Source organism: Arachis ipaensis, chromosome B1 (genome assembly GCF_059453495.1).
Source record: "Arachis ipaensis isolate K30076 ecotype BB chromosome B1, ASM5945349v1, whole genome shotgun sequence".
Classification (NCBI taxonomy): Eukaryota; Viridiplantae; Streptophyta; class Magnoliopsida; order Fabales; family Fabaceae; genus Arachis; species Arachis ipaensis.
Genome location: NC_142436.1, coordinates 18032551 through 18060011, shown reverse-complemented (window position 1 = coordinate 18060011; position 27461 = coordinate 18032551). Strand labels below are relative to the sequence as shown.

The 27461-nt window shown below is 31.8% G+C and overlaps 3 protein-coding genes across 4 annotated transcripts; 1 reads left to right on the top strand and 2 right to left on the bottom strand.

The window, feature by feature from the left end:
- Positions 1-546: 546 nt before the first annotated feature.
- LOC148575852 (uncharacterized) lies at positions 547-1362 on the bottom strand. Its single transcript, XM_088502585.1, has 2 exons — positions 819-1362; positions 547-758 (listed from the first exon to the last, which is right to left on the bottom strand). The coding sequence occupies exons 1-2, from the start codon at positions 1360-1362 to the stop codon at positions 547-549; spliced, it is 756 nt and encodes a 251-aa protein (XP_088358711.1).
- A 3707-nt stretch (positions 1363-5069) lies between these two features.
- LOC148575851 (U1 small nuclear ribonucleoprotein 70 kDa-like) lies at positions 5070-10868 on the bottom strand. Of its 2 annotated transcripts, none has more exons than XM_016329484.3 (11): positions 10722-10868; positions 10514-10623; positions 10181-10295; positions 10021-10100; positions 8955-9030; positions 8806-8870; positions 8656-8718; positions 7268-7349; positions 7033-7192; positions 6420-6488; positions 5070-6210 (listed from the first exon to the last, which is right to left on the bottom strand). In XM_016329484.3, the coding sequence occupies exons 2-11, from the start codon at positions 10613-10615 to the stop codon at positions 5523-5525; spliced, it is 1500 nt and encodes a 499-aa protein (XP_016184970.1). In that variant the 5' UTR covers positions 10616-10623; positions 10722-10868; the 3' UTR covers positions 5070-5522. The 2 variants fall into 2 exon arrangements, with proteins under 2 accessions (XP_016184970.1, XP_016184977.1); XM_016329491.3 differs by having other exon boundaries at positions 10748-10865.
- Positions 10869-24223: 13355 nt separating this feature from the next.
- Positions 24224-24833, top strand: LOC148575850 (uncharacterized). The gene is made up of 2 exons (XM_088501619.1): positions 24224-24313; positions 24387-24833. Exons 1-2 carry the CDS (start codon positions 24224-24226, stop codon positions 24831-24833), a joined length of 537 nt encoding a protein of 178 aa, XP_088357745.1.
- Positions 24834-27461: the final 2628 nt, after the last annotated feature.

Here is a 27461-nt window from a genome sequence, read left to right as displayed (position 1 = left end):
CTACTTGTGAGTAAGAAGCCGAGGAATTTGCCACCTTCAACGGCGAAAGCACACTTTTCGGGATTCAAGCGCATGTTGTAGGATCGGATCTGGCCGAAGATCTCGGTTAGGTCGTCGATGTGACTGTGGCCGACTTTGGTCTTGGCGACCATGTCATCAACGTAGACGTCTATGTTGCGACCGATTTGTTTAGCGAAGATTTTATCCATGAGGCGCTGATAGGTTGCTCCTGCATTCTTTAGTCCAAAAGGCATAACTTTATAATAATAGTTACCAAATTCAGTGATGAATGCCGTTTTATTTTGGTCAGAAGGGTGCATAAGTATCTGATTATAACCCGAATAAGCGTTCATGAAACTTAGGGTGGCATAGCCAGAGGCGTTATCCACCAAAGAGTCAATGGATGGTAAAGGATAAGAATCCTTTGGGCATGCTTTGTTTAAATCAGTAAAATCGACGCACATGCGCCACTTACCATTTTGTTTCCTTACCATAACGACATTGGCGAGCCAAGTAGTGAATCTGATCTCTCTGATGAAGTTGGCATTAATCAGCTTCTGAGTTTCTTCCAATGATGCTCGTTTCTTTTCTTCGCCGAGGTTTCTTTTGTGGAATTGGTCGGACAGAAGGGTTGATAGCAAGCTTGTGGCTAATGATCTTAGGGTCGATGCCGGGCATATCGGAGGGCGTCCAGGCAAATAGGTCGGCATTTGCTTGTAAAAAATTTTCTATCGCAGGTAGTTTGTCCTTGCTTATTGCTGTACCAACAAAGGTGTATTTGTTAGGATCTTTGTTGAAATGTATTTTTCATAGCTCACCTGTTGGTGTAGGTCGCTCTAGGAAGTCTGCTCTATGATCTAGATCGGCGAGCTCCGAGCTGCTAGCTGTGCCGAGAACGTTGTTGATTTGAGGTTGCTTTGGTCCGTTTTGAAATTTCATTCCGATGTTATAGCAATGTCGTGATTCTTTGTGATCCCCATGAATGGTTACGATATGTTTGTCCTGCACAGAAAACTTGACACAAAGGTGAACTGTGGATACTATTGCACCGAACTTATTTAGGAAAGGTCGGCCAAGGATAAGGTTGTATGGGATGAAGCAATCCACTACTAAGTATTGAATATCATATGTTTTAGATAGAGGGTACTCACCCAGTGTGGTTCTCAACCACACTGATCCCAGTATTGGGACTCGTTCACCTGAGAAACCGACAAGGTCTCCTCCTGTTGGCTGCAGGTTGTTGTCGCTTAGCTTCATTTTCTGGAATGTAGAGTAAAACAGAACGTCGGCGCTGCTCCCTGGATCTAAGAGTACCTTTTTTACTAGTAGATCTCCCAAATTTTTTGGGTAATCCGCTCCCATGCTGGGGATTTGTCAGTCAGTGATTAGAGTTGTTGGCCTAAGGCGTGAAAGCCCGGAGGAAGAGGGAAGCCCAACGAATGTCAGATGCAAAGCCCCGCACCTCATTAAGATCATATTGGCATACTCTCCCAAAAAAAAAAGAGGCGTGCCCATAAACTGATTGATGATATGGTTTAGGCGTATAGCGCACAACAGAAAGAAATCTAGCTATTGCCTTCTCTTCTTTCTCGAAGAAAGTCATTGCTTGATTGATTCAAGGTCCTCGCCTATCGTCTTAGTAAGGTCCCATTTCCTTGTTGGTGTAATAGCCCGGTTACTTCTCTTTTTTTTTGAAACATCCGACCTATACTATAGTCAAGTCGTCCGCGTATCTTTCTGATCTCTCTGCCTTCTATTTATCAGATTATTGGCTTTGACCAATTCAAGGTGAAAAAAAGGGGCTCGTGGCACACTGACTCTATTCCAACTTCTCTGCATCAATGCACTCACTACCTTTTAGCCAAGGAAAGCAGTCTTTTCAAGAAGAAAGTCACAGTCACACCGCTACCACTATTCCAACAGCTATTGATTTAATCTTTTGATGACTACTGCTGCCATTTTTGGGTGAAAGAAAATCTCGACATGGTGCAATCGATTGACTCGTGGATCTTTCTGACTTCAAGTACCGATCTTCTATCAAAGGAACCTTTCCAGAAGTGCCATTGGTTTGGTCCAGTCTGCATTCTTCGCTTAGTGTCAATTTTTTTTATGATAGAGTTAGGCTCTTCGTAAGATAGCCAAGGGTAACTTTCCTATCAATCAAGTAAAGGCCGGCTTCCGTGGAAAATTCAGACTTTCTTTTTGATGCTGCCATCACATAAAAACATAAACTTTGAGGCTCAATAGCTAAATACATGGCAATTGAATCATGAGCCGAGATCATAAAGGCCAATGAACATCGAGAGAAGAGCGAACCCTATTCAGTCAGTCAAAGAGGAAGGGAAGGAGTGGGTTCTCTCTTATTGTATTCGTAATGACCACGGGGGTCGTCCAAATTTTAAATATTGGATTTGAAATCTGCTTGTGTGAACGTCATTTGGGGGAATTGAGGGATTAGCTGGTGGTCCTGCTGTATCCCTTCTACCGAGTATATTGTTCGGAAAGATCTTTTCTTGGCCGAGTTGGATGAGCCTCCACTAGCACCTCCTCCTGAAATACAATTGATGATACCTCGTGGTTGGTCATATTGGGTCGAGGATGGCTTGTCTTTTCCTCGGTTTGGTTGGTCGGATGGAGTGTTGCCTGCCGAGGTTGGAGTACGTTTTTGAATGTGTCCCCCAATATACTTGTCAAGGTGCCCTTGCCGAGCCAAACGTTCCAAGAGGTCTTTGGCGATGACACATTCGTCGGTCGTGTGGCTGTGCTTCTGATGGAAGGCACAGTACTTAGATTTGTCAACATGTTTTGTATCCTGATATGTCCCCGCTTTTCTTGGTGGTTTGATTAATTTGGAGTTCAGGATCTCTTTGATTATGTCCTCCCGTTTAGCGTTGAACTGTGTATAAGAATCAAAACGAAGGGTTAGTTTAAAATTTTTCTTACTGTTGTGCGCTTTTTCCTCGTCTCTGTAGTTTGTTTTGTCGGGTTTCCGAGCTTGTCTTAGCTCTTCTATATCAATCTGGCCTTTTGCCTTCTCTCGAAACTCAGCGAGTGTTTTTGGTTTGGATACGGCGATCGTCTCTTGGAATTTCCCAGGTCGAAGTCCGCTTTTGATGGCATGGAGGTGAACTTCAGGGTCGAGATCAGGGATGCTTATGGCGACCTTCGTGAAACGAGTCATATAGTCTTTCAGGCTTTCATTTGGTCCTTGCTTAATTGTGTTCAGATAATCCGAGTCATGCAGATAAATTGCGGAGCCAGCGAAATGATCCTTGAATAGCTTGGTCAGCGGTTGGAATCGCGAAATTGAACCTACAGGCAAAGCACAAAGCCAATCAAGTGCAGGGCCGTCCAAATAATTTGGAAAACAACGACACAAAACAGTATCAGATGCACCATTGACGATCATTATTGATTGGAATTTCTTGATGAACTTCTTTGGGTCTCCGAGCCCATCGTAAGGTGTGAGGGTCAATGGCAAAGTGAATCGCCGTGGTAATTCGAAATTCATCACGTCTGCCGTGAAAGGGCCTACGAGCTCGTCTGGTTCCTCATTTTCGTCCCATGGCTGGGCATCCTCGACTTGAATGGTCTCAGATACATGAGTAGGGTTGGAGTAATGTTCGGCATCCTCTGGCTGAGGTTGACGATTGTTGTTATTTTCAATTCGGCCATTGTTCAATTCGGTGATCTGAGCGGCCATTCTCTGATTTTCTTCTGCCATACGTTGATTTGCTTGTTGCAGCTCGGTCACCATTCGGAGAAGTTCGGATGGGGTAGGAGGTAGCGCGTCAGCCATAGGTATAGGCGGAGGAATCGAGACCAGAAGAGGAAAAAATTTATCTCTTCGGCCCCACGGTGGGCGCCAGTTGTTCTTGCCTGTAGAATAGGTCGGTTCCTCGTACGGAACGTCAGCGAGCTATATCTTTGGAAGGCTGCACTGCTAACTCGTATGTTCCGAGCTTTTCCTTTCAACTTGCGTAAGTGTGGAAAATGAAGAAGAAAAGGGGGGGGGGAGTGTACCTGCAAAGGCACTCCAATGCTTAAGTCAGTATGAGATTCAAGTCGGAAGTGTCTGAAAAAGATACTTCTACCTTGATTTTATATGATCAGTTCTTCATCAGTAACGGCTTCTCCTCAACGTCTGTCTTGGTGAGGATTGATAACGTATCTGGTCATTATGTCGTCCTTTATTCGGCGGTTTTGATCCATAACGTCGGTTTTGCCGAGTTATTGCTCATGAAAACCGTATTTGTAATGTGTATTTATGGCCGAGGTGTGACGTGTGATGCCGAGTTCTGTAGGTGTAACGACCATATCAATAAGTAAAATGCATTATTTTCTTTTTATTTTTTTATTTTGGATTATGATATGTTTGAAAAAAATTTTGTATTGAAAAGCCAATTGTGCTTTTAAGAATTTTTTTTTAATATTCCCTTGTTTGATTTTGACTCATAAATTTGTTATTCGTTATCCAAATATATTTTTCATTACTTAGTTTATTAATATCATTTTTTTATATAAGGATTTTGACTTAATTTTAACCCATTATTTTCTCCATTTTTCTTTAGTTTTGCATTCTTCAGTTTATTATATTAGCTTTTACCTTTTTTTCAATAGTTGATAAAAGTGTGACTATCTCCAACTATTTTGCATTATTTTTCAGAAGTCATCAAAATTGTCGTATCTTCATTTTTCAAATCATCAAGTAATATTCATTAAAATAATGCAAAAAATCGTGCAGTTAATGTAAATTTTATAGTTGAAAATCGTGGGATAAAAATATTCAAACTTTAAATAATATTAACTGCACTTAAATTTTCACCTTAAATTAAATTATATGTTTGAATTAGTTTGTCATTTGAACTACGGGATTAAACTTTGCACGGGTCATTACTCATGTTTGGGAACTAAAATCAAGATAGACAGAACAGACTGCCAATTGTCCCAAACCATACATAAATTGGTAGCTTTAATATTGCTTTTAAGTTAAACCGGTTGAAAACTTTACAAAACTATCGTTAGTCATTATCGTCTCTGGTAATTGACAACATAATTTAAGCAACATCTTAGCTCTTAGGTTCCATACATTAGCAAATTGATGCAGTTAACTGAATATAGCAATAAGCATGTCTACAGACAAGTGCCAAAATAAAAATTTCAAACAACTGTTCCCACAAAAACTGAAATAAAACTAGGCTTTCTTAAAATGTCTGAACAAAAATAAAAGCAACAAGTACTAATATTTTGAAGTCCACTTCAACAAGACACTTGGAAATCAAGGCAGCAGTTGTAAAGCTTTCAATCTAAGACAAGAAAATTAACAAAATACATATGGATAAAAGCAGCACATGTTCTTCTGATGTGTTTAAATCATTCCAAGCTTTAATCCATCAATAGTTGCAAAGAAGCCAACCAGGGCAACCAGATGGACACCAAGTAACCATAACTAGCTAAAAGGGCCACTGAACTGAAAGCAATGAATATTACCAGTAAAGTTGTGATGCATGACGCTCAAATTCCTAGTAATCGTACTCCCTAGAATGGGACCTCACTGATCGATGGTATTCACGGTCCACATCTCGATTTCTCTCCCTTTCACGGGATTCAGATGTTGCCCTCTCAGTGGGATAGTCATCTTCCATCCTATCATGATCGGGATATCGACTGTAATGGTTACCGCGATCATCCCCATCATCATAATGCCCGCGTCTTTGATGATGCTCGTAGTGGTCATAGGAATCAGGATTATGGTCAGGATCTGCATGCCTATGTCCATGTGCAGATTGATTGGACCACCCACGATCATCCTCAGGTTCGTAGTCACGATCTCTTTCACTATGATGATCTATATCATGTTTCAATTCATGATCATAGTCTGTTTCCTTGTCATGTGACTGTCCCCTATCAGTTTCCCCAACTTCATAATCCCTATCCCTGTCACGATGACGATCATGCTCACGACCCCGGTCGCGATCTCTATCTCTATCTCTATCACGATCCCGACCACGATCACGATCCCGACCTCTATCTCGATCACGCCCACGATCTCTCTCTCTCTCCCTATCTCTGTCCCTATGCCTATCCCGGTCTTTGTGGTGCCTATCATCTCTATAATCACGATCCCTTCCCCTATCACTAGAGTGTTCACGCGACCGCTCCTGTTCTCTATCTCTGTCCTTACCTCTTTCACGCGACTTTTCTCTGTCCCTAAACATCAGCAAGTAGCAGACTTGCAGTTAATTTAAATGGGGTATAAAAATTTTGAACTTAAGAATTTTTAAAAAATATGCCAAGAAACAACAGCATCCTTGCCTTACCAAAAAGATAATGTGTGATCAGCAGTAATTTATCAAATGCCAAAAGCAAAAGGATAGGAATAAAGCAGAAACATAGCAAAACACTACTGAAACTCTTACCGATCACCATGTCGATCCTCACGCACTCTAGGTTCTTCAGAACGAGAAGGTCCTGACTGCAGCTGATCCCTGAACAAATAAAGTTTATATTAGGGTTTCACTTCAACAAGGATATATAAAAAGTGACATTAAAAAAAAGACAGGCCAAGTATGATTATTTGAAATCTCGGGTTTTCACAAGTTCAAAATAGTGTAACTTATCAGGTATGGCAATACAAAAGTCAGCAAAAAATATTAACTACAGAAAATTTCTTGAGTTGCTTAGATCTTTTAATTTCAGGAAAAGAGTCGACTTATACTTCTTGAGGAGGAATGGCTAATTATGGGTACTGTCAGATAGAAATTTTACTTGGAAGTCTATTCAGATATGTAACCATGTGAAGAAAGACAAAAAATTCCAAGCTAGAAAATCATAGAATTCCAATGTCTGGCCAGGGGAGGATTTTCATAGTGGCAACTGCAGACAGTTTCTATCAAATACAATACCCGCTAAATTTATAACTAAGAAAAGTTGAAACACCTTACACTGGTTGATATTCTATATCAGGACACTTAAAGAAGCCCAAAGAGGTGAAAAAATAAACAATGAATGCTGTCTTATTAGACCATTTACCGTCCAGAGTCATGTTGATTAACTTCAACCCCCATTCTAGTAGTGCCAAGCCCACCACCCAGACGGCGAGGTCGCCAATTGGGAACAGTCCTCCCACGTTCAACATCCACAAGCACCCTTCTGCCCTCAATTTTTCGACCATCAGCTTGTTTATAAGCAGCTGTATAATTAACAGTGTCAATGAAATGTAATATCAACAATAATGACAGATCGATAGCATAAAACCAGTATGAACCTTTCATGTCTCTTGTGTGAAGGTATTCAATGAATGCATAACCCCTGGGCTTATTTGTCACAGTGTCAGTAACCAATCGAACCTAAATCGCAAGAAACCGGAAAGAAGAAAAACAGTAAGACAGCTTTCTGGCATTCAGATCTAAAGAAAATAGTAAAATGATGCTCCCTCACCTACAAATTAATTAAATTACAACTAAATGAAAGACTAACGTTATAATCCTAAATGGCACGGCAGACTGGCACATTGCCTAATTAGCCGTGCTCACCTTTGAATCACAAAGCTCCCATCGCAAGATGCATCACCACCAGGAATAGTTGCAGATAAACTGATCTTTTGGGGGGGCCAATTAACAAGTAGTTGACTAGCATCCCCTTACCAGGGATATTTATTTTAAAATTGATAAAATAAAACAACCGTGGGTAATATAGAAAATACCATGACATCTTCTCAACAGCTGATTTGGTTTTCATTGCCTTTAAAGCCAAAAAGAAAGTTTTAGCAACATCAAAAATAGGCTAAGAGCTTAAACAAAAGAGGAAGAGATTACAATACTCCCGACATATTTTTACCCAGTGCAGGGAAAGAACAGAAGTTGTCAGTCTCCTTTTCAAGCTCGAAAACAAGGCCAAAGGCTCAAATTTGCATCATTGCTCTGCTCAACTAAAATACCGTGCAGGAAAGCAGGACGAAGTGCTTGAAATGAAGTTGGTTGGAGTTTTAAAATAGTTTACCATTTGTAGAAGACAATGACCAACCCTTACCAAGGATGATACTTAGTTGCTGCTAAAGTAATTTCTATATACCCCCAAGCATCAGGAACTAAGAAGATACCTATCCACATATATTAACAGGGGGGCCAAGTAGAAAAGAACTAAGGAAACCACCCAAAAAAAATAATAATAATAAATAGAAAGAAAAAAGAAAGAAAGAAAAAAGGGTTCAACAAAACTTTGGCCGAATGTTGTTATCGTTCCAAAGTACCTCAGCAATGACAAATTAAGTCAGATAGATGCATATTTATACCACTGAAGGCTTGAAATTTGGACATGGGCAGAATAGGCTAAAAATAATGTATAACTGATTAAATTCATTACACAAATTGCCAAAACTCACAAGACAACTTTAATTGCAAGAAATAGCTTCTTCAAAAGAGAGAAAACGGTTGTGAAAGATATCCTACTCAAAGTTAATTAGGAATTCTATATTATATACTTGCATATAGAAATTGTGAATCTAAAATTAGATTTTTCAAAGTTCATAACATACAAAATTGTCAAACAGAAGATATAAAACAAGAAAAAAAAAAGAGAAAGAAAAATAAATTGAGAATCCAAAACATTTGCTACTCTTACCAAATCCCTTTGGGGATACTGAAAAATACCTACCCGTTTGATTGCACCATATGACTCAAACTCCCTTTTGATTCTGCTCTCAGTGGTCTCATAACTCTGTTAGAAGAGAGAGCTAGTGAGATATGGCAATTATGGCTAAGCAAAAATTTCCACAAGGATACTACACTGGAAAATATAACTTACAAGTCTGGCCACGAACAAAGTTTTGTATGGATCTCCTGATACATTTGGGTCGTTGTGTGGATCATCTGCAAAGAAGCAGATATAAGAGCAATGTTCAAAGAATACAAATCAACAAAATTAACATAGTCAAGACAGTGTAAAATCATCACATTTCTCAAGCTCCTCAGCAGCCTTTGCTGCTCCTTTCTCTAGTCTTAGCTTGTGTACCCTTTCTCTTCTTTGCGCCTGAGTTCATCAAAATCAATCAAGTACCTATCACACATTACGCTCTGGAAAAATATATAATGACATTTAAAGTATTCTACGACTTGAAGTCTCCAATTTGGACATTCAAGTTCTATAAACAAAAACAATGGATATTCAATAAGCATGCATTATATAATGTCAAACCACTAAACATTATAATAATCATCAGTCACTTGTTTATATATAAATATGAACTAAAGAAGCATGCCAAGACAGAAATTGATAGGGTATGCTTTTTGTTATTAAGTTGTTGCAGTATTCAAGGCTTCAAGCCTTGCTAATTTTTGTTCCTAACATTTATGATGCAAGCAAATGCTGTTTCGGAACATCACCATGCAAGACACCAATTTGCTACAACTAGAAGAGGACAAAGCACACGAATAGTTATATATTTAATACGCCCCCTCACGCAAGAGCCTCTTTTGAATTTTGAAGGGTGAATCAGCATAGGCCCATTTTTGCCTTATGCTGAAATTCAATCTTTTGTGATAATAAGGATTGAACTCTAGACATTTGGTCATAGAAGATATTATATCATCTCATCATTCATAAAACCACTTATTCCAAATGCTTAAATTCTTACGTAAAGACACAAGAATGACTATATATCTAACAAACATATTTCGAAGTCTTGCAAAATGCATTGCATAACCTAAATTAAAAAAACTTGTAGATCATGACCAGATAGTGGATTAATTGATTAAACAAGACTCAGGATACAGATTAGTTACAAAATAATAGTAACAGAAGAGATTGTCTCGAGCATTAGACAACACTTCTTGGCAAGGCAAACTAACACAAAACAGAAATCAACTTCAAACACACCAGTAATAAAAGAAAACTAAACAGAAACTCATTGCATAAAACCGTCCATACATACCAGGTGCAACAACCACCCAAGAACATGAAATTATGTACAACACAATAATATTGATCAGAATTCATTAGTTCAATAGAACAGAACATTACAGGAGTCTCGACTACTGGTTTAGGAGGAGCATATTCCGGATCGGCAGGCTCTGCGAACTTACTCACAAATTGCGCCATCCCTTGTGAAAAATAAAATAAAGTAAAATAAACAACTATCGCATAAATATCAAACACATGCTACCAAAGAAAGATTAAGCACCAGTTAATGGTGGACATTTTCTTTTCTCCGGAGGAGGCTTATACTCTAAAGGAGGCCTAGGCTCAAAAAGCTTCAATAGATTCGCTGTGAGACCAGTTGGGTGACTCTGTCCAATCTGCTCCATAAAGAAATAGTTAAAACTTGAAAACGGTACCAAAAAAAAAAATTCTGCAACCGAGAAATCGTATATAGACTTAGTCACATGTTGAAATCTAGGGCATTGATGAAACAAATTTTATTATCTCTAGAAAGGTCTTCAACATAGAAAATTAGGGCAAATAAATAATGGAGTTATTATGTGTGACGAAGGTAAATCTTGATGGAAGAGTTTACCAGCTTGAGCTGAAGGACGTTGGCGCGGTTCTGGGCTTTGGTGCGGGCCTGAACGGCGGCGTTTTGGTTGCGCATGAGAGGATCATTGCTGTAGTCTCCCATGGATGAGGCTGAAAAGAAACGAAGGAGATCGAACGGAGAGTAAGAGGGAGAAGCAACGGACTGAGAGATAACAAAGAAGAAACGGAGAAAGAGAGATGTGGCGAACCCAGCCAGAGTCAGCGTCGAACTCGCCTTTCACAAACGGAGAGAGAAAGCGACGACAGTGACCAGTGGACGAACGGAATGCTTGACGAGAGGAAGAATGAGTCCCCGAGTGGTAAGCTAATGAAATGAAATGGTACCCAAGGTTGACAAAAATATGTTTTAAAAGATTTAAAAATATAATAGGGAAAAAAAAATACCTTACAATCAGAAGGCGACTTTTGTATTTAAGTTTATAAATGAGCTAATCACTTGAAGAACGTAAGTATATTTGATTTTGATTTTTTAAAAATATTTAGAATAAATATACAAAAATTAGAATATTTAATTTTTAGATTTTTGTAATTCTAATCTTTAGAAAACATAAAACTAAAATTTACTTGGAATCTCCATATTTTAACAATAATAAGATTTTATTGTTCAAATAATACTTATAAAAATTATAAGTAAAAATTATAGCAAAATCTAATGTCTAAATTTTTTAAAAATATATTTAATATATAATTATTTTTTATATTTTTAAAATTATTAAAGACTTATTATTGTTTATATTTTTTATTTTATAAATAAAATAAACTTTTCAAATACCATTTAAATAAGTTAGTCTAATGTTTGTAGTAATATTTTAAGAATGCGTTTGGAACTTATAAGAAAGTAATTTTCAAGTTACGTTCTAAATTGGTCTTAAAAATTAGTTATGCATTAAAATAATCCTCAAAATTCTAATTATATTAACTATGTCTCTTAAATTAGTAAAAACTAGTGTATATTTTCGTATTCTGTACAGGTAATACATAAAATTAAAATAAAAAATATATATTGTAATTATTATTATAAATATTTTACAACTTAAAAGTATTAAAAATAACTAATATTTAGGATAAAATATATTTTTTGTTCCTAAAGTTTGGTAAAAATTTTAAAAATGTTCATAAATTTTATTTTGTTTTAATTTTGTTCCAAAAATTTTCGATTTGCATCAAATATACCATCAACGGCTAAATTTTCAAAAAATTTAAGACTAATCTAACAATAATACATGAAAATTATGCTTGATTTGCTTGTGTTGAGGGTTGTTCTTATGATATTGTTGTTGAATTTATCTTTAATTTTTTGAAAAATTAGCTGTCAGGGGTATATTTAATGCAAATCAAAAACTTTTGAAACAAAATTGAAACAAAATAAAATTTAGAGGTATTTTTGAAACTTTTGTCAAACTTCAGGGACAAAAAATATACTTTACCCTAATATTTATTTTAATCAATTTGGATTGATTGAATGATCATCTTATTTGTTCGGTTAAGTAAATATTTGGAGTTCGAATCTCGTCTTGTGTGTATAAATAATCAATTAGTTAGCGACAGATTCTTAATAAATAGAGCATCAATATGTGGTGGATTAGTCGTCCTCGACTTGCTGAGTTAGGAATCCGTAGAAAAAAAATTGTATTTGTCTTTAAAATAGATTAATTTTTCATTAATAGCAATACTTATGGACTTTTGTCTTTTTGAAATTTACTTGAGACAATTTTATTCGTTGGTATCATATTCATTTTTGAAGTCAAAACAATATAATCAACATTGTTACTCGTTAAAACTTCACATTTTATGAAATAATTTTTAAATTTTCAAATTCATAAACTTATATCATTACAAAAGTTATTAGATCGATTAATATTTATTGGTAACATGGTGTACCGAAATACCATCGTTGAGTATTAGTTAGTGTGAAGAGAAACCAATAATAACTTTTGTTATTCAATATATAATTTATTCTATTGAAAAATAAATTAATATTTCCTAAACTTGTAAATACATTTTCTTCTAATTTCTTACACCATTATTTACTATTAAAAAATAGTAAATGACCATACTATCCTACAATATATACGATGTACAAAGTAATTTTTTATCTTGAAATTAATTCTGGTTAGCAAGAAAAAATTTAAATATTTTTTTATTTTCTTACTCAAATTTAAATTTAAATTTAGAATTGATTAACAGCTCATCCTTTTTAAATTTCAATCATTTAAATTTTAATTACCAAAAATTGGATTAAAAATTAATTATAAACTTAATAATCGATAATATATATTATATTAGTACATATATCCAATGTATTGATTTTTTTTACATAATTAATGTATAATTTATTGAAGATTGATTTATTATCCAAAATTTTTTTCATAAATTTTGTAATATATGAAAATAATGATCTTATTTTTTATTATTATTTAAGAAATTTTTCATAATTTTTAATTATGTAATTAACTTTTATTATTATTTTTATACTAAAAAATATCAATTTATACTATTTACATATTTTTTCACTACTAATAAATAAATAAGTATTTGTACTATTATGTTTATTGTCTTAGATGATGACTTAAATTACTTATTTTGTATGTTAAATTTATTAAATATTAAGATGAAAAAATTGTTGAATAAATTATATAAATAGTCATTATAGAAAAGAAAAAAATTATATATCATATATAATAATCCTTGATATATATAGTGTCATGTATATATTAAGATTATCTATTTTAATTATGTGAGTAATTATTGTTATTTTCATTTTTTATTACATTAAAAAATAATATTTAAAGCTAAAAAAGAGATAATTAATTTTTTCAATTTGAATTAAAAAATGTCTTATAAATATATCCAACTTTTATATATACTAAGTGTTATAATGTTAAATAGTTTAGTATTTGTTATAACAATGACTCAAAATATTAATCCAAGATATATTTGGGTCTAGTAAGACCTCAATGCAAGCATGATCAACTAAAATTCATTGTTAGGGTCCCAAATTTAACTTAAGTTCATTACCTTAAAGGGGAGCGTGAGAAGCCCCCATTCCCATCCCTCATTCCTATTTAAAAAAAGATGTCTGCGTTCCTTCTTCGTCATTGCAAGTTTCTGTTTAATTATCCCTTAAGGAACGCAGATCTTCTCGGATATCTACGAATATTCTTTAAAAAATTTTGAAAAAAATTAACACAAAAAGATATAATATAATAATCATAAAATAATCAATTTAATATAATTCAACACAATTTATAACATATTCATTATGAAAAATAACATTTTAAAAGGAGAAAACATAAAAACATGTTGCAACATAATAACATAACATAATTTTTTGAGACGATACTGAGCGACGTAGTGACGGACTTGAGAGGCAGAGAAAGTGAGTTAGAGAGAGAGGATCGAGGCCGAGAATGAGTTTGGAAGAAAAAGAAAAAATTTAAATTGGAAGCAGAAATTGGGGTTACTAAATTCAAGAAATGAATTTATGTATATATAAATTAGGATAAATTAATAATTTTATATTTGTGTATATTTAATAGGTTCCATAGAGCGGATACTTATGTCCATGTCCTCATTAGGGGTGGCAAATGGGAAAATCCGCCCTGTCTTGCCAAAAGTCCGCCATCTAGTGGGTTGGTCCGTCCTGCCCCGCCTAGTAAGGCGGTCTTGAATTTCTCCCTCGGTCCGCCTAATGGTAGGCTGGCGGGTTGGCAGGATCTCCTTTTTTTTTTATAAACCATTAAATATTAAACAATATATATAATTTCACAACAATTGCAATAAATTTATAATTTCTAAAAACATAAAAAATTATAATTTTTAAATTCACACACATTAAAATTTTAATAATTATAAATATGTAATAAACATAATTATAAACAAAATTTTTTTAAACAAAATAATAAAACCAATATTGTTCAAACCAAAACAAATATTATCCAAAATATATAATTAAACATCTTCAAGTTTATAATTAATCAAACATAAAACGTAATCCAAAATATAACTTAGAACATCTTCAATTATCATCTTCATCATTTCGTAGATCAATAATATAATAGAAATTTGTAAAAAAATGGTCCTAATAAAATAAAAGCTTGGCCCAGCGGGGAAGCCTGTCCTACCCCGCCCCCGCCCTGCCGAAACCCATGGATTAAGCGGTGTGGGTTAGGCGAGCTTTTTAAGTTTGGCGGTCTCAAAATTCCATCCCAACCCGCCTTTTTTGGCGGGTTATGCGGGCCAGCCCGACGAGTTTCGGCCCGTTTGTCATTCCTAGTCCCTATCCTTTTTCGCGTGGCAGGTCATGAGGATTTCACGAGTCCCATCTAACTCTAAAACGCGAGTGATCCCTGTAAATATCCATTTTGACTGTTTTTGTTATAATCAGAGTTTAGGTTATATCATTTTTATAAAGTCACATGTATCCTTGTTATAACAATATTAATAGAAGATAAATGAATAAACACTAAGTTATTGTTTGGATATAAGATGGAAAATAAGAGAAAAGAAAATGGAAAGAAAGAAAAGTATATTTTTGTGTGTGTGTTGTTTAGATAAAGCAAAAATGAATGGAAAGAAAATAGAGGAAAAATTTTCTTTTACTTGGATGGAAGGAAAAGTAAGAAGAGAAAAAATTATAATAGAGTAAAATTATATTAATATTTTTATATATTATATATAAATTATAATTCAAATGGTAACTCTGTATTTTTACCCATATTTGCACTTCTGCATCAGTTTTTTTCGCAATTTTAAAGAGAAAAAATTTACATGACCTCCACCTGCACTGTTATATTTTTCATTTAATTTTTTTGTTGATCCAAACAACGAAAAAATGATTTTTCCATCCATTTTTTTCTCCAACATTTTATTTTTCTACAAATTCTTCTAATACAAACAATGCATAAATAAGTCACGTTTTTCATATATATAACAATAACTAATATCACATATTAGGTTAATTTACGTTGATAAACTAAAGCCACCCTAAAATTATCAGAATCTTCCAAATTCAAAAACATTATCTAGTTGTCTCCTTTTACATTTCTATATAAATCGAATTTAATAAATTTGAATTAGGGTAATAAATAGTAAATCGAATCTATAGGATTCGAATTACTTGACATTATGATTCGAAAGTAAATTGAATTCAAAGAATTCGAATTATGTCATCCCCTACTAAATCAAATCTATAAATTTCGATTTATGTGGTCCATGCTAAATCGAAGTAATAAGGTTCGATTTATACTCACTTAGTAGCAATCCAGCTCATTTTAAATTGAATCTCCTGCGTTTGATTTAGTAGCATAGATAGCATCCAAGTAATTCGAATCTAATAAGATTCGATTTACTACGAAAACACATAATTCGAACTTCATAAATTTGATTTACATAGATATGTAAATTGAGACATGCACGTAGCCTTTTTTAATTTGGAGGATATATGTAAAATTGGTATGCAAATGGTTTATAAAGGTGATTTACCGTACCCCACATATTATATATTGTGAAATCATAATATTTTGAGAAGCGATATATAGACAACCTAAAGGTTCATAAGTCTGAAAAGTTTTAGGAAAAATATATATATAAAAATTACATGTTGATCCATAAGATTTTTTAAAAAAAAAAAATTTGTCCATAGTATATGTTTAATAACTTTAAAATTATATATATGTTATTTATTTTATAGATTTTTATTTTATAGAGATTTATAATTTTGTTATCGGCGATGTTAGTGATTATAGAGAGATTTTTACCTTTAAATAAATTATAGAGAAATTAAAAATAAAATTAGTTGCTTTTTTCTGACAATTTATTTAGTTTTTAGTTTAAATTAAAATTAAATTATATATTCAATTTATATTTGTTTGTTTATCCTAATGATTTTATATAATAGATAATATATTTAACCATGTTTTGAAAGAAACTATTGACTTTTATATAATTAAAAGTTAACTATGAAATTAAAACTAAAATGAAGTGAAACACAATAAATATATGAGGAGTGAAAATAAAATAAATAATTAAAAATAAGGTAATAAAATAATTAAAAAAATAAAAAAGACTAAAAATAATGTATGTAGTTAATAAAAATACACTGTAAAAAAATGAGTATAATAAATAAATATAAAAGATAAAAGACAAAAATTAAGATATATTTTTATTAAAAAGTTCAAGAAAAACATTGTGAAGAAGAACCTATTAATCAAGTTTTATGAAAATATTATAAAAAATTTAAAATGTTAGTAAATAAAATATTATCTCCTTTAAGAACTATTAATCAAAATACATAAAAGCACATTAAGATTCCTAGATATAGAAAATAATAAGAAAATAATTTAAATTAAATTCATTTATTTTTTATTTATTATTTATTAAATAATTTAATATTTATTTAATTTTGGTCAAATCAGATAATATAATTGATTAGTTATAATTAAGGGCAATTTACCTAAATAAATAAATTGGGTGAAAGCTTTACTCAAATACCTTTAAGAAAATGTTGTATTTAAGTAAAGCTTTCACCAAATTTATTTATTTGGGTAAATTGCCCTATAATTAATGTTGTTCACTCTAATAGTATAATTGAAACATATTAAAACTCTAAAGGTAAAAATTAAAACTAAATGTTAAGGATAAAATTAAAATAAAATTGCATTTACTATCTTGAAATTTTTTTTAATAAAAATCTCATTTATACATCTTTAAAATGCATCATTTTAATACAATGATATTTTTATTAAAAATAAAAATTATGATAAATATTTCATATATTTATTAGTAAATTATATACAAATATTTTTTTGAAGCATATCACTTTTATTATATGAAAATAACTTAAATACCTTTAAATGTGATAATTGAAACATATTAAAACTCTAAAGGTAAAAATTAAAACTAAATATTAAGGATAAAATTAAAATAAAATTGCATTTACTATCTTGAAATTTTTTTTAATAAAAATCTCATTTATACATCTTTAAAATGCATCATTTTAATACAATGATATTTTTTATTAAAAATAAAAATTATGATAAATATTTCATATATTTATTAGTAAATTATATACAAATATTTTTTTGAAGCATATCACTTTTATTATATGAAAATAACTTAAATACCTTTAAATGTGATTATGATAATTCATTAAGTATTATATTTTTTGCTAATTTATATTTAATAATTTACCTCTAACTTTTAATTATAGTAAAAATGTAAGATATGATGCCAAAAAAAAAGCTAAAGTGACATAAATTTTTTACTAACAAAAAAAATATTTTTTTCATTTTTTAGACACGTATCTATTTTTTAAAGTTATACATTTTAATTTATATAAATTAATGACAATTAAATATACAAAAAATACTAATTAATAAAGAAATAAAATTTAAGTTAAACATGTTCTGAATAAATTGAAATAAAATAAAGACTTTTAATTATGATCATTAATTATAATCACATATATTTACTTCAAAATTTATACTTTAAAAACTCAGTATATTAATATTTTGTATTTTTATTTTTCAATTTTAGACTATCACAAATATTAGTTACTCTCCAATAATAACAATACTTTTAAAAAATAAACATAATTAAATGATCTTAAAATTATATAATAATTTTTAAAATAACATAAAAAATATATATACAATTACCTAAAATATAATATTTGCATAGTAACTTAAAAAATATGATGATTTTTATAATTTTGTGTGGCTATCTATATAGAAGACCAAAAGACCATAATTATCCAACAAAATTAATTTTATTTATTGCGTTCAATTTGAATGAGTAAAAAATAATCTTATTTTAGTTTAGTCCTTAATTCACATGATTTAAATTTAGCTCAATAACTATAATTTGATTTGATTTAATTATTAGTAAAAAATATCTCGATAACCTATTTTATTCATAGATTTATTATTTTAATGATTAATTAATTAATCTAATTAGTTAATTAATACAGATAATTAGTATAATTAATTTAGTTTAATAAATTAAAAAATACTAACAAAACACTAAAAAAATAAATTAAAAAATACTATCAAATCAAATTGATATAAATTATAATAAATTATGTGATATTTAAATATCTAATCAAATCAGTTAGTTGATATAGTTAATTTATCATAATAAATTGTATTTAATGAGTTAAAAGAAACAAATCGCTAAACATTCTCATAAGCATGTCATGTTAACTCCATCGTTAAGTGCAGAAACCTAATTTTTATATAATAGAATAGATAATAAATAGAATATATGAGAATATGATATGTGACATATTTTAATTATGAAGTTGGTATTATATAATCGATTTTTTCTGAATCCTTATTGCTTGTTCGTTGCTAATTTTTACGTAATTACTTAATAATTTCCGCCTATGAAACTATCAACTACCTAATATTATGATTTAATTAATAAAAATGATGACACTAATATTTTTTCATAAGTCTTGTTATTATTTATAATTAGAAAATAGCCATAAATAAATTTATTTCCTTAATGAATGTTAATTTTGTTGTCAAATTCTATATTACTTTTAAAATTTTAGCGTAATTGAGTCCAACTCTACATTTAATTTTGAAATAAATTTACTTGAAAAAATTAATATGTAAATCACATTATTATTATAAAATTACTTTTTAACATAATTAGTGGTGCTTATTTGAACTATTAAATTTAGCTTTTAATAATATTAAAGTCAACCTATTTTATTATCTTGTGCCTTCAAAGAATTTACACGACTGACATAAAAATATAACAATTGAAAAAAATTATTACAATGGGTATATTAATTTTAACAAATATTCTTCTATCTAATACTATAAAAAATACATTGGCCATTTTAAATTGCTACAGGTCAACTTCCATCCACAGTAGTAGAATGCCTGAATTGAGATATATTCATCAAACAAACAATCAATAAAACACTCATCCATACTTTTTCATTTTGGGTATATTTATATATAAAAGAAATTATACATAAAGAAAAAAAAAGAAGAAAAGAAGAATTGAAATAGTAAGAGCGATAAAAATTACTATTCTTATAATTTTGTGTGGCCATCTATATATAGTAGACCAAACAACTATGATTATCTAACAAAATTAATTTGTATTTATTACACGCAACTTGAATAAATAAGAAATTATCTCATTTTAATTTAGTCCTTAATTCACAGTATTTGAATTTAGCTCAATATATATGATATGATTTGATTTGATTCAATTATTAGTTGAAAATATTTCAATTACCTATTTTATTCATAGATTTATTATTTTAATGACTAATAAATTAATTAATTAGTACACACAATAAATTTAGTTTAATAAATAAAAGAAATAAATTAAAAAATATTAACAGAATATTAAAATAAATAAATTAAAAAATACTACAAAATTAAATTAATATAAATTATAATAAATTAAATGATATTTAAATATCTAATCAAATCAATTAATTGATATAGTTAGTTTATCGTAATAACTTGTATTTAGTTAGTTAAAAGAAATAAATTAAGAAACACTTTTAGAAGTATGCCACTCAATTCTATTATTAAATGCAAAAATTAGATTTTTATATAATAAAATAGATAGATATATTACGGTACTCCCTCAACCTTTTTCTGATACTTTTCCTACCACACTAAGGCTGGGTTTGGTAAAGCTTTTTTAAGAGGTGCTTGTGCTTTTAAAAAGCACAAGCACGTCATTTTGCGTTTGGTAAATTAAAAAGCCCAAGTGCTTGTGCTTACGGCTTTTAAAAGTTAGGGGTGCTTTTGAAAGCACCTAGGAGGGAGCTTTTCAAAGCTGGCTTATGCTTACCAAATTTTTTTCATTTTCCCGCACGTATTTTCCGCTATTATATTGTCATTAAAATTCTCGTATATTTCTAACTTCTCATCCTAACCTTCACAAATTCTAACACAATCTTCATATATTTTTTATTTTTCAACCTAATCTTCACAAATTTCAATACAAATACATCTCTATCACATATTAGGTATGAACTTCTATTTATTTATGTTATTTTTTTTTTTTGCGTTAATTTTATATTTTTTTAGTAGATCTATTATGTTTGTTTTTCTCTATTCTTTGAAACGGGAAGAGGTTGATCTGGTTTATGAAAACCAATCATAAAATTTTCTTTGCATGAACATTAGTCAAAATTATAATAACAACATGTATATACATATGTAAATATAGATATATAATTATAAGAGTAGTTTATTTGAGATAAGTGTCCTATTTTTTGTGATCTATAAAAGTGAGCCAATATATATAGGTGGGTAATGAACGTACCCAGTATTAACATTGAATTACATACAAATTTTATTATTGACTAATGATAAATCTATTTATATTAGTACAGAGAATAAATCAAGTAAATATGTTAATTATTATGATGCTTATATAATAAAATAAATACTAAATATGTTAATTTAGTATTTTTAGTAATGATGTTTAGGATAAAATAAATTTTTATGATACTTATATAAAATTTTAAAGTTAAAAAATAAAAGAATTTATTTATTATATTTATGTTTATTATGAATTTTTTAACAATAAAAAAAATATATTTATGTTTATTATATTTATGTTTATTATGAATTTATGTTTATTATATTTATGTTTATTATATTTATGTTTATTATGAATTTTTTAACAATATAAAAAATATATTTATGTTTATTATGAATTTATAACAATATATTTATGTTTATTATATTTATTATAATTTTTTTAACTTTTAATATGATTTATATTTATTAATTTTAATAAAATAAATATTATTTAAATAATATTAATTAAAATTATTTTTAGATATATAATTATTAAAAATATATATTATTAAATTATAATATTATTTTTTAAATATATTTATTTTTTATATTTTTTAGTATTTTTAATTATTTTTTAGTGTGTTATAATTTTTTATTATTATTATTATTTATGATTAATTTTTTTAATTTATTCTACTTAATGAGATCAATAAATTATATTATAAAAAGATAATAATAAATATAATACACAAAAATTATAATTATAAAAATATACACTGTATAATATCAAACAAAAAAATTAACAAAAAATAAAAATAAAAAATAAAAAAAAGATAACTCATAAAAAAGTAATAAAATTTTCAAACATAAAACAATAACATGTATAAAGAATAGGGTTGATAAAAAGAAATTAAAAAAAATGCAAAACTAGTTAATAAAATGCAAAAGCCATGATTTGTTGTTTCTAATAAATATAGATTTGAATACAAAATTATTTTTGCGTTTACATGAAGAAAAAATAGTCAAATCAGTACTTTTTACTCTTGAAACGCAAAAACAAAGGTACCTTATGTCTCTCACTTTCTTGATAGTCTTTTGTTATTTCTTTATTGTTGTAGCTAGGGGTGTTCGAGACGGTTCTGGATCCAAAACATATTTTACTCTTTTGTTATTTCTTTATTGTTGTAGCTAGGGGTGTTCGAGACGGGTCTGGATCCAAAACATATTTTACTGAGTTCAACTTTATTTTTTATTGATATTATTTTCGGATCAAATTTGGACCATTCTTCGAATAACTCAACCCGCTTCAAAATTGTATGTCATGATTAAAATATATTAATAATAAAATATTATATTTTTATGCTTTAAATAATATTTTTTATATTATATAATTTTTTTTGTTTAAAATAATTTATTTTAGTATAAATAATTATATATGATGTTTCGTTTAAGGATGTACGTCCGAGTTATAGCTTGTAGGCTTTCAACTCCTCGAGCGTTAATGAACCGTTGAGGTTGATCCTTGGAACTGGAATTCCGACGTGGAATCTACAATAAAGACTCCGAAACACTCAAGTCAGTAAATTCCTTAAGGACTATGAAATAAAGAATAAATAGCAGTGGAACGAGTATTATATTCTTGAGATTGTAGTGTTGTTCCCTTTGGGGAGCTGAGTGATCCTGTTATATAGCCACTATTAGGTTAGTCTTCACGATGGCTTGCGGAGGTGGTTCCCGTATTACTCGGAAGACTTATCCTTGATTTCGAATATTTGATTTGGCATGGGAATCTCGGTTGTTAGCGTTCTACCGAGGATTTGTTGGTTGCGTGGTATACTCGGTCAATCCTTTTGTAGCCGAGGTTGTTAGTATGGTACACAGCCCCCAAGCTTGTCCTGTAAAAAACAGGTTGAGCTTTAGACATCCTTGGTGGGTTTGTATGAGAGGATTGACTGTGCGAGCCCCTAAGCGCAACATGTTTTTGTTTTTGTTTTTTTTTTTTTTTTTGGCTTAGCTTGTGGGCCTGTGATGGTTTCTGTAATTATTTTTTATGGCGTTAGATCCGGAGGAGACATGTGAGTGTTTGGAAGTAGAATAGTTAGTGTTACTTTTTCTTGTCTTAGTAACTTCCCTCCCTCGTATACTTTTGACTCTTTACCTTCTAACCTGTACTATTCGAAGTGGAAAACTATGAGTAAGAAAGGTGAGTAAGTTTGTCTTTTGTTGTTTGTTTATACTTTCGCTGCTGTTTGTGTTTGTCGTGTTATGGGTAAGAAAGAGATGGTTGTGGTAGATGAAACTGATCCTTATAGTTGGGTTGATAGTGACGTTATGAATCGTGTATCTATCTTTAGTTCCGTTGAGCTGGTGTCTCAGTTGAACGAGTCTAAATGGATAAGAAATGGGAAAAATCTTGAGGTTAGGTTTTTACCTTGCGGTGATGGTGACAGAGTTTGTGAGCGTGGATCCAATTGGTCATATTTTTATATCCATACTTGTATGTTGATTGAGTTGGGTATGAGACTTCCTTTCACTGATTTTGAGTGTGGAGTGCTATTGCAGTTGAACTGTGCACCAACACAATTACATCCTAACTCATGGGCATTTGTCCGAGCTTTTGAGTGCTTGATGGAGTATCTCGAATGTTATCCTTCGTTTGGTTTATTCTTTTCCTTGTTTCAAACCAAGGGTGTATGGAAAGGGGGTGGGTTAACCTAAGTAGTCATCCATGACGTAGTGTGTTCAGTTTGTATAAACAGTCATTTAAAGATTTCAAGAAAATGTTTGTGAAAGTTGAATTTGGTGAGGAATATTACCCTTTCTTTTTGAATGATCTATTAGAGGAGAGATTTCCTGTTTTCTAGTCCTCCAAACCTAAGCAGATTCTTGATTGCGAGAATAGGGTGAAGAGTGAGAAATACCTTCTAAATTTTTTGATGTCCGTTATGTCATCATCAGAGTTGCTTTCTATACCTAGTTTATTGGCGCTTAAAGGAGATAGGGAAGCAATGGAGGAGTATCTAGGTCATCTAGGTTTTGCATATTTATCTGTGTGTTATAATTTGTGTGTTATTTTAATTGTTTTCTATTCACCTTGTAGGTGAGAAAGCTCCCACATTAACTACAGCTAACTTGAAAGCTTTTGTGAATAAGGCTAAGAAGAAGGAAAAGGAAGGTTCTTCTACTAACATGCTTAAAACCGGCGAGGGGGTGCTGTGAAGCAGGATGTGGTTTTAAAAAGGAAAAGGGGGGAAGGATCATGTAGAGTTGTTGATCTGTCTGATTTGAATGAGGGCTCGGAGATGTTCACTACGGAAGAGATCAGTGCTGCCTATGAAAGTCAAGTTGTCTTGCATGGTTACAAGGAAGGTCCTAAGAATTCTCTCTGGTCGGTTGGTTATCCGTTTATGCCTGTTGCCGATGAGGTGGCTCAGGTGGATTCAGATGTGAAGATAATACATGATGCTGGAAAGATTGGTGTTGCTCGGTATCTTCAGGTGAGGCCCTTGCTTTTGCCTTTTTAAACGTTCTATATTTGGTGTACGCTGAGTGTATTTTTTGCTTTTTAAGGTAATTGGGGCTAGGCTCCTATCTATTGGACAGACCTCTGAGTTGGATGCCATTCTGGAAGGTGATAACTTGGCTGCTATAAAAAAATTGAAAAAGTCCGTAGAGGAGAGGGACTTGAAGATAGAGAAACTTAAAGGTGAGGTAAGAACTTTGAAAGAAAAGCTGAAGAATTTGGAAGCTGAGATGCAAAAAGTGAGGGTTGATCTTGAGAATAAGGTTGTTAAGGCTGAGAAGACTAAAGCTCGAATTCCAGAATTAGAGGAGGAGGTATTGGCTGCTTTTACGCTTGGATTCGATCGAGCTGTTGCTCAGATAGGCGTTGTTGCTCCAGATGCTGATGTAAGTAAATTAGATGTAACTAAGATCATGAGCAATGGTGAACTGATGGATGACGAGACTTTGCCTGAAAAAGAGGATGAAAGTGTTTTAATGGATAAGGCAGATTGACTTTTTATTTTGTTTGTCTTTTGTTTAATATTTGTATTTGGGGTTGTAGAATTGACTGTGACTGGATTGCTTTGTGAAACTGTTTTAGCAAATTCGATTTTGCTATTTGTATATTGCCCCTTTATAAGGGTTTTTTGACTTGCTTTCTATAGCTAATGAATGTTGAAGACGTTTGAATTTTGTATTTCTGATTGTAAATATAGCTTGTTCATGTAGATGATATGGGGTGGGGGACCTCATTAAAACCTCTCCAAGAAAAACTCGTAGTGGGATAAAAACTTGTGAGTAGAAAAAAGAGTGTCTCCCATTGTCCACATCATTTTAAGCAAAATAAGTTTTTAGAGATCAAACATTCCAAATGTCAGGGACGTCACCCCCTTGTAGTGTTTGAAGTTTGTATGCACCTTTGCCGAGTACTTGTATAACTCGATAAGGCCCTTCCCATGTTGCTGCTAGCTTGCCATGGGCGTGAGGCTTTCTTGCATCTTCTGTTCGTCTGAGGACGAGTTCTTGCTCGCTGAAAGACCTTGGTTGTACTTCTTTGTTGTACTTCCTTTTTATTATGGCTTGCGTTGCTTTTTGTCTTAATTCTGCTTTGTTCCTGTCTGTCTACTGTATCGAGCTCGATTCTCCTTATGTTATTGTTCTCATCTGTTGACGAGTTCTCTGCTCGTGGTGAATATATTGCAATCTCCACTGGAATCATTGCGTCTGTCCCATAGACTAATCTGAATGGTGTCTCTTGTGTTGTTGTCTGCTTTGTGATGTTGTAACTCCACAAAACTTCAGGGATAAGCTCGACCCATTCACCTTTCGCGTCACCGAGATTTTTCTTCAGTGCGTTGAGAATGACTTTATTGGCGGCCTCGGCAAGTCCATTTTTTTGTGGATGTCCTACTGAAGAAAAGTGGTGTTTAACCTGAAATTCATTCAAAAATTTTGCTAGGCTTTGGTCGGTGAATTGCCGGTCATTATCAGTAACAATAGCATGAGGTAATCCAAAACGGCAAATAATATTTTTCTATATAAATGTTTTAACCTTGTCTGCTCCTATTTTGGCTAGTAGAGTAGCTTTTATCCATTTTGAAAAATAATCAATTACTACGAGTAAATATTTTACCTGGCCGGGGGCTTTTGGAAAAAGTTCGAGAATATTTAGCCCCCATTTGTGGAAGGGCCAACTTACCTCAGATGTGTGTAATAGCTTTGCTGGATTTTGTATTGTCGAGGAATACTTTTGGCAGTTGTCACATTTTTTGACCTTATTGATTCGATCTTGCTTCATTGTTGGCCAATAGTACCCGGCCCGAGCTATTTTTGATGCTAGGCTCATCCCTCCTATGTGGTTGCTACATACTCCTTCGTGGACTTTGTTCATTACAATCTTAGCTTCCTCCTCGTCCAAACATCGTAAGAGTGGTTGAGAAAAACCTCTCTTATATAAGTTGTTTCCGATTAGAGTGTAGGATGTTGCACGTCTTCTGAATGCTTTAGTGTCTGTTACTCCTTGTGGTATGTTCCCTGATTGCAAGTATTATTTGTATAGTGTCCTCTAGTCATGTTCCTGTGATATAGATAAAATTGATTTGCTGCTGAAACTCGGCTCAGCAAAGGTTAGTTGAGAGATAATAGATTCATGCATGGTTCTCCTAGTTGTTGCTAACTTTGATAATGCATCTGCTCGGGTTTTCTATTCTCGAGCTATGTGTGTGATTTGTAATGAATGAAATTGAGAAATAAGATCCTTTACCATTGCGTGATATTTCTCTAATAACCGATCTTTTACCTGGAAGTGTCCTGTTACTCGTTGCATGACTAGCTGTGAATCACAGTATACTTGAAGGTGGATGATGTTCAGAGACTGTGCTAGCCTTAATCCGGTGAGAAATGCTTCATACTCGGCCTGACTATTACTCGTTTGAAAGGTGAATCGAATGGATTGTTCGGTGTGTAGGTCTTGTTTGTTGGTGAGTAGAACACCTGCTCCTGATCCTTCTGTATTTGAGGCTCCGTCTACATATAATTTCCAAGTGTAATGTTGCTCTGGTTGCTCTGCGAACTCAGTTATAAAATCGGCTAGGAATTGTGCCTTTATCGCTGTCCTGGGTTCGTAGGTAATGTCGAATTCGGATAACTTGATCGACTATTTTATTAATCTTCCCGAGACCTCGGGTCTCGTCAGAATTTGTCGCAAGGGTTGGCTTGTTTTTACCACAATTGCGTCGCTATGAAAGTAGTGCCTTAACCTTCTGGCTGTGATTATTAGTGTATAAGCTAGTTTTTCCATTGGTGGGTATCATAGCTCGGCATTTTGCAATGTCTTACTGACAAAATACACCGGCTCTTGTCTTCCTTCTATTTCTGTAACCAAGACCGAGCTTATAGCATTAGTGGAAACGGATAAATAAATTAATAGATGCTTACCTGGATTTGGTTTTTGAAAAACAGGCTGGGAGGACAGTATTATTTTGAGTTTTTTGAAGGCCGCTTCACATTCAGCGTTCCACTTGAACTTCTACTGCTTCTTGAGTATGTTGAAATAATGTTGTGCGTGTGTAGATATTGCTGGAAAGAAACGAGATAAAGCATCAACTCTGCCGTTTAATTGTTGTACTTCCTTCATTGTTT

Bases quoted from the DNA above. Each gene is read 5' to 3' on its own strand.
- LOC148575852 (XM_088502585.1), bottom strand. From the start codon at position 1,362: ATGGGAGCGGATTACCCAAAAAATTTGGGAGATCTACTAGTAAAAAAG. The intron at 759-818 runs GTGAGCTATGAA...TTGTTGGTACAG, and splicing joins AGAGCGACCTACACCAACAG to CAATAAGCAAGGACAAACTA.
- LOC148575851 (XM_016329484.3), bottom strand. From the start codon at position 10,615: ATGGGAGACTACAGCAATGATCCTCTCATGCGCAACCAAAACGCCGCC. The intron at 9,031-10,020 runs GTAATGTTCTGT...TGATGAACTCAG, and splicing joins AACCAGTAGTCGAGACTCCT to GCGCAAAGAAGAGAAAGGGT. The intron at 7,350-8,655 runs GTAGGTATTTTT...CTTGCGATTTAG, and splicing joins CATATGGTGCAATCAAACGG to GTTCGATTGGTTACTGACAC.
- LOC148575850 (XM_088501619.1), top strand. From the start codon at position 24,224: ATGCCTGTTGCCGATGAGGTGGCTCAGGTGGATTCAGATGTGAAGATA. The intron at 24,314-24,386 runs GTGAGGCCCTTG...TTGCTTTTTAAG, and splicing joins GTGTTGCTCGGTATCTTCAG to GTAATTGGGGCTAGGCTCCT.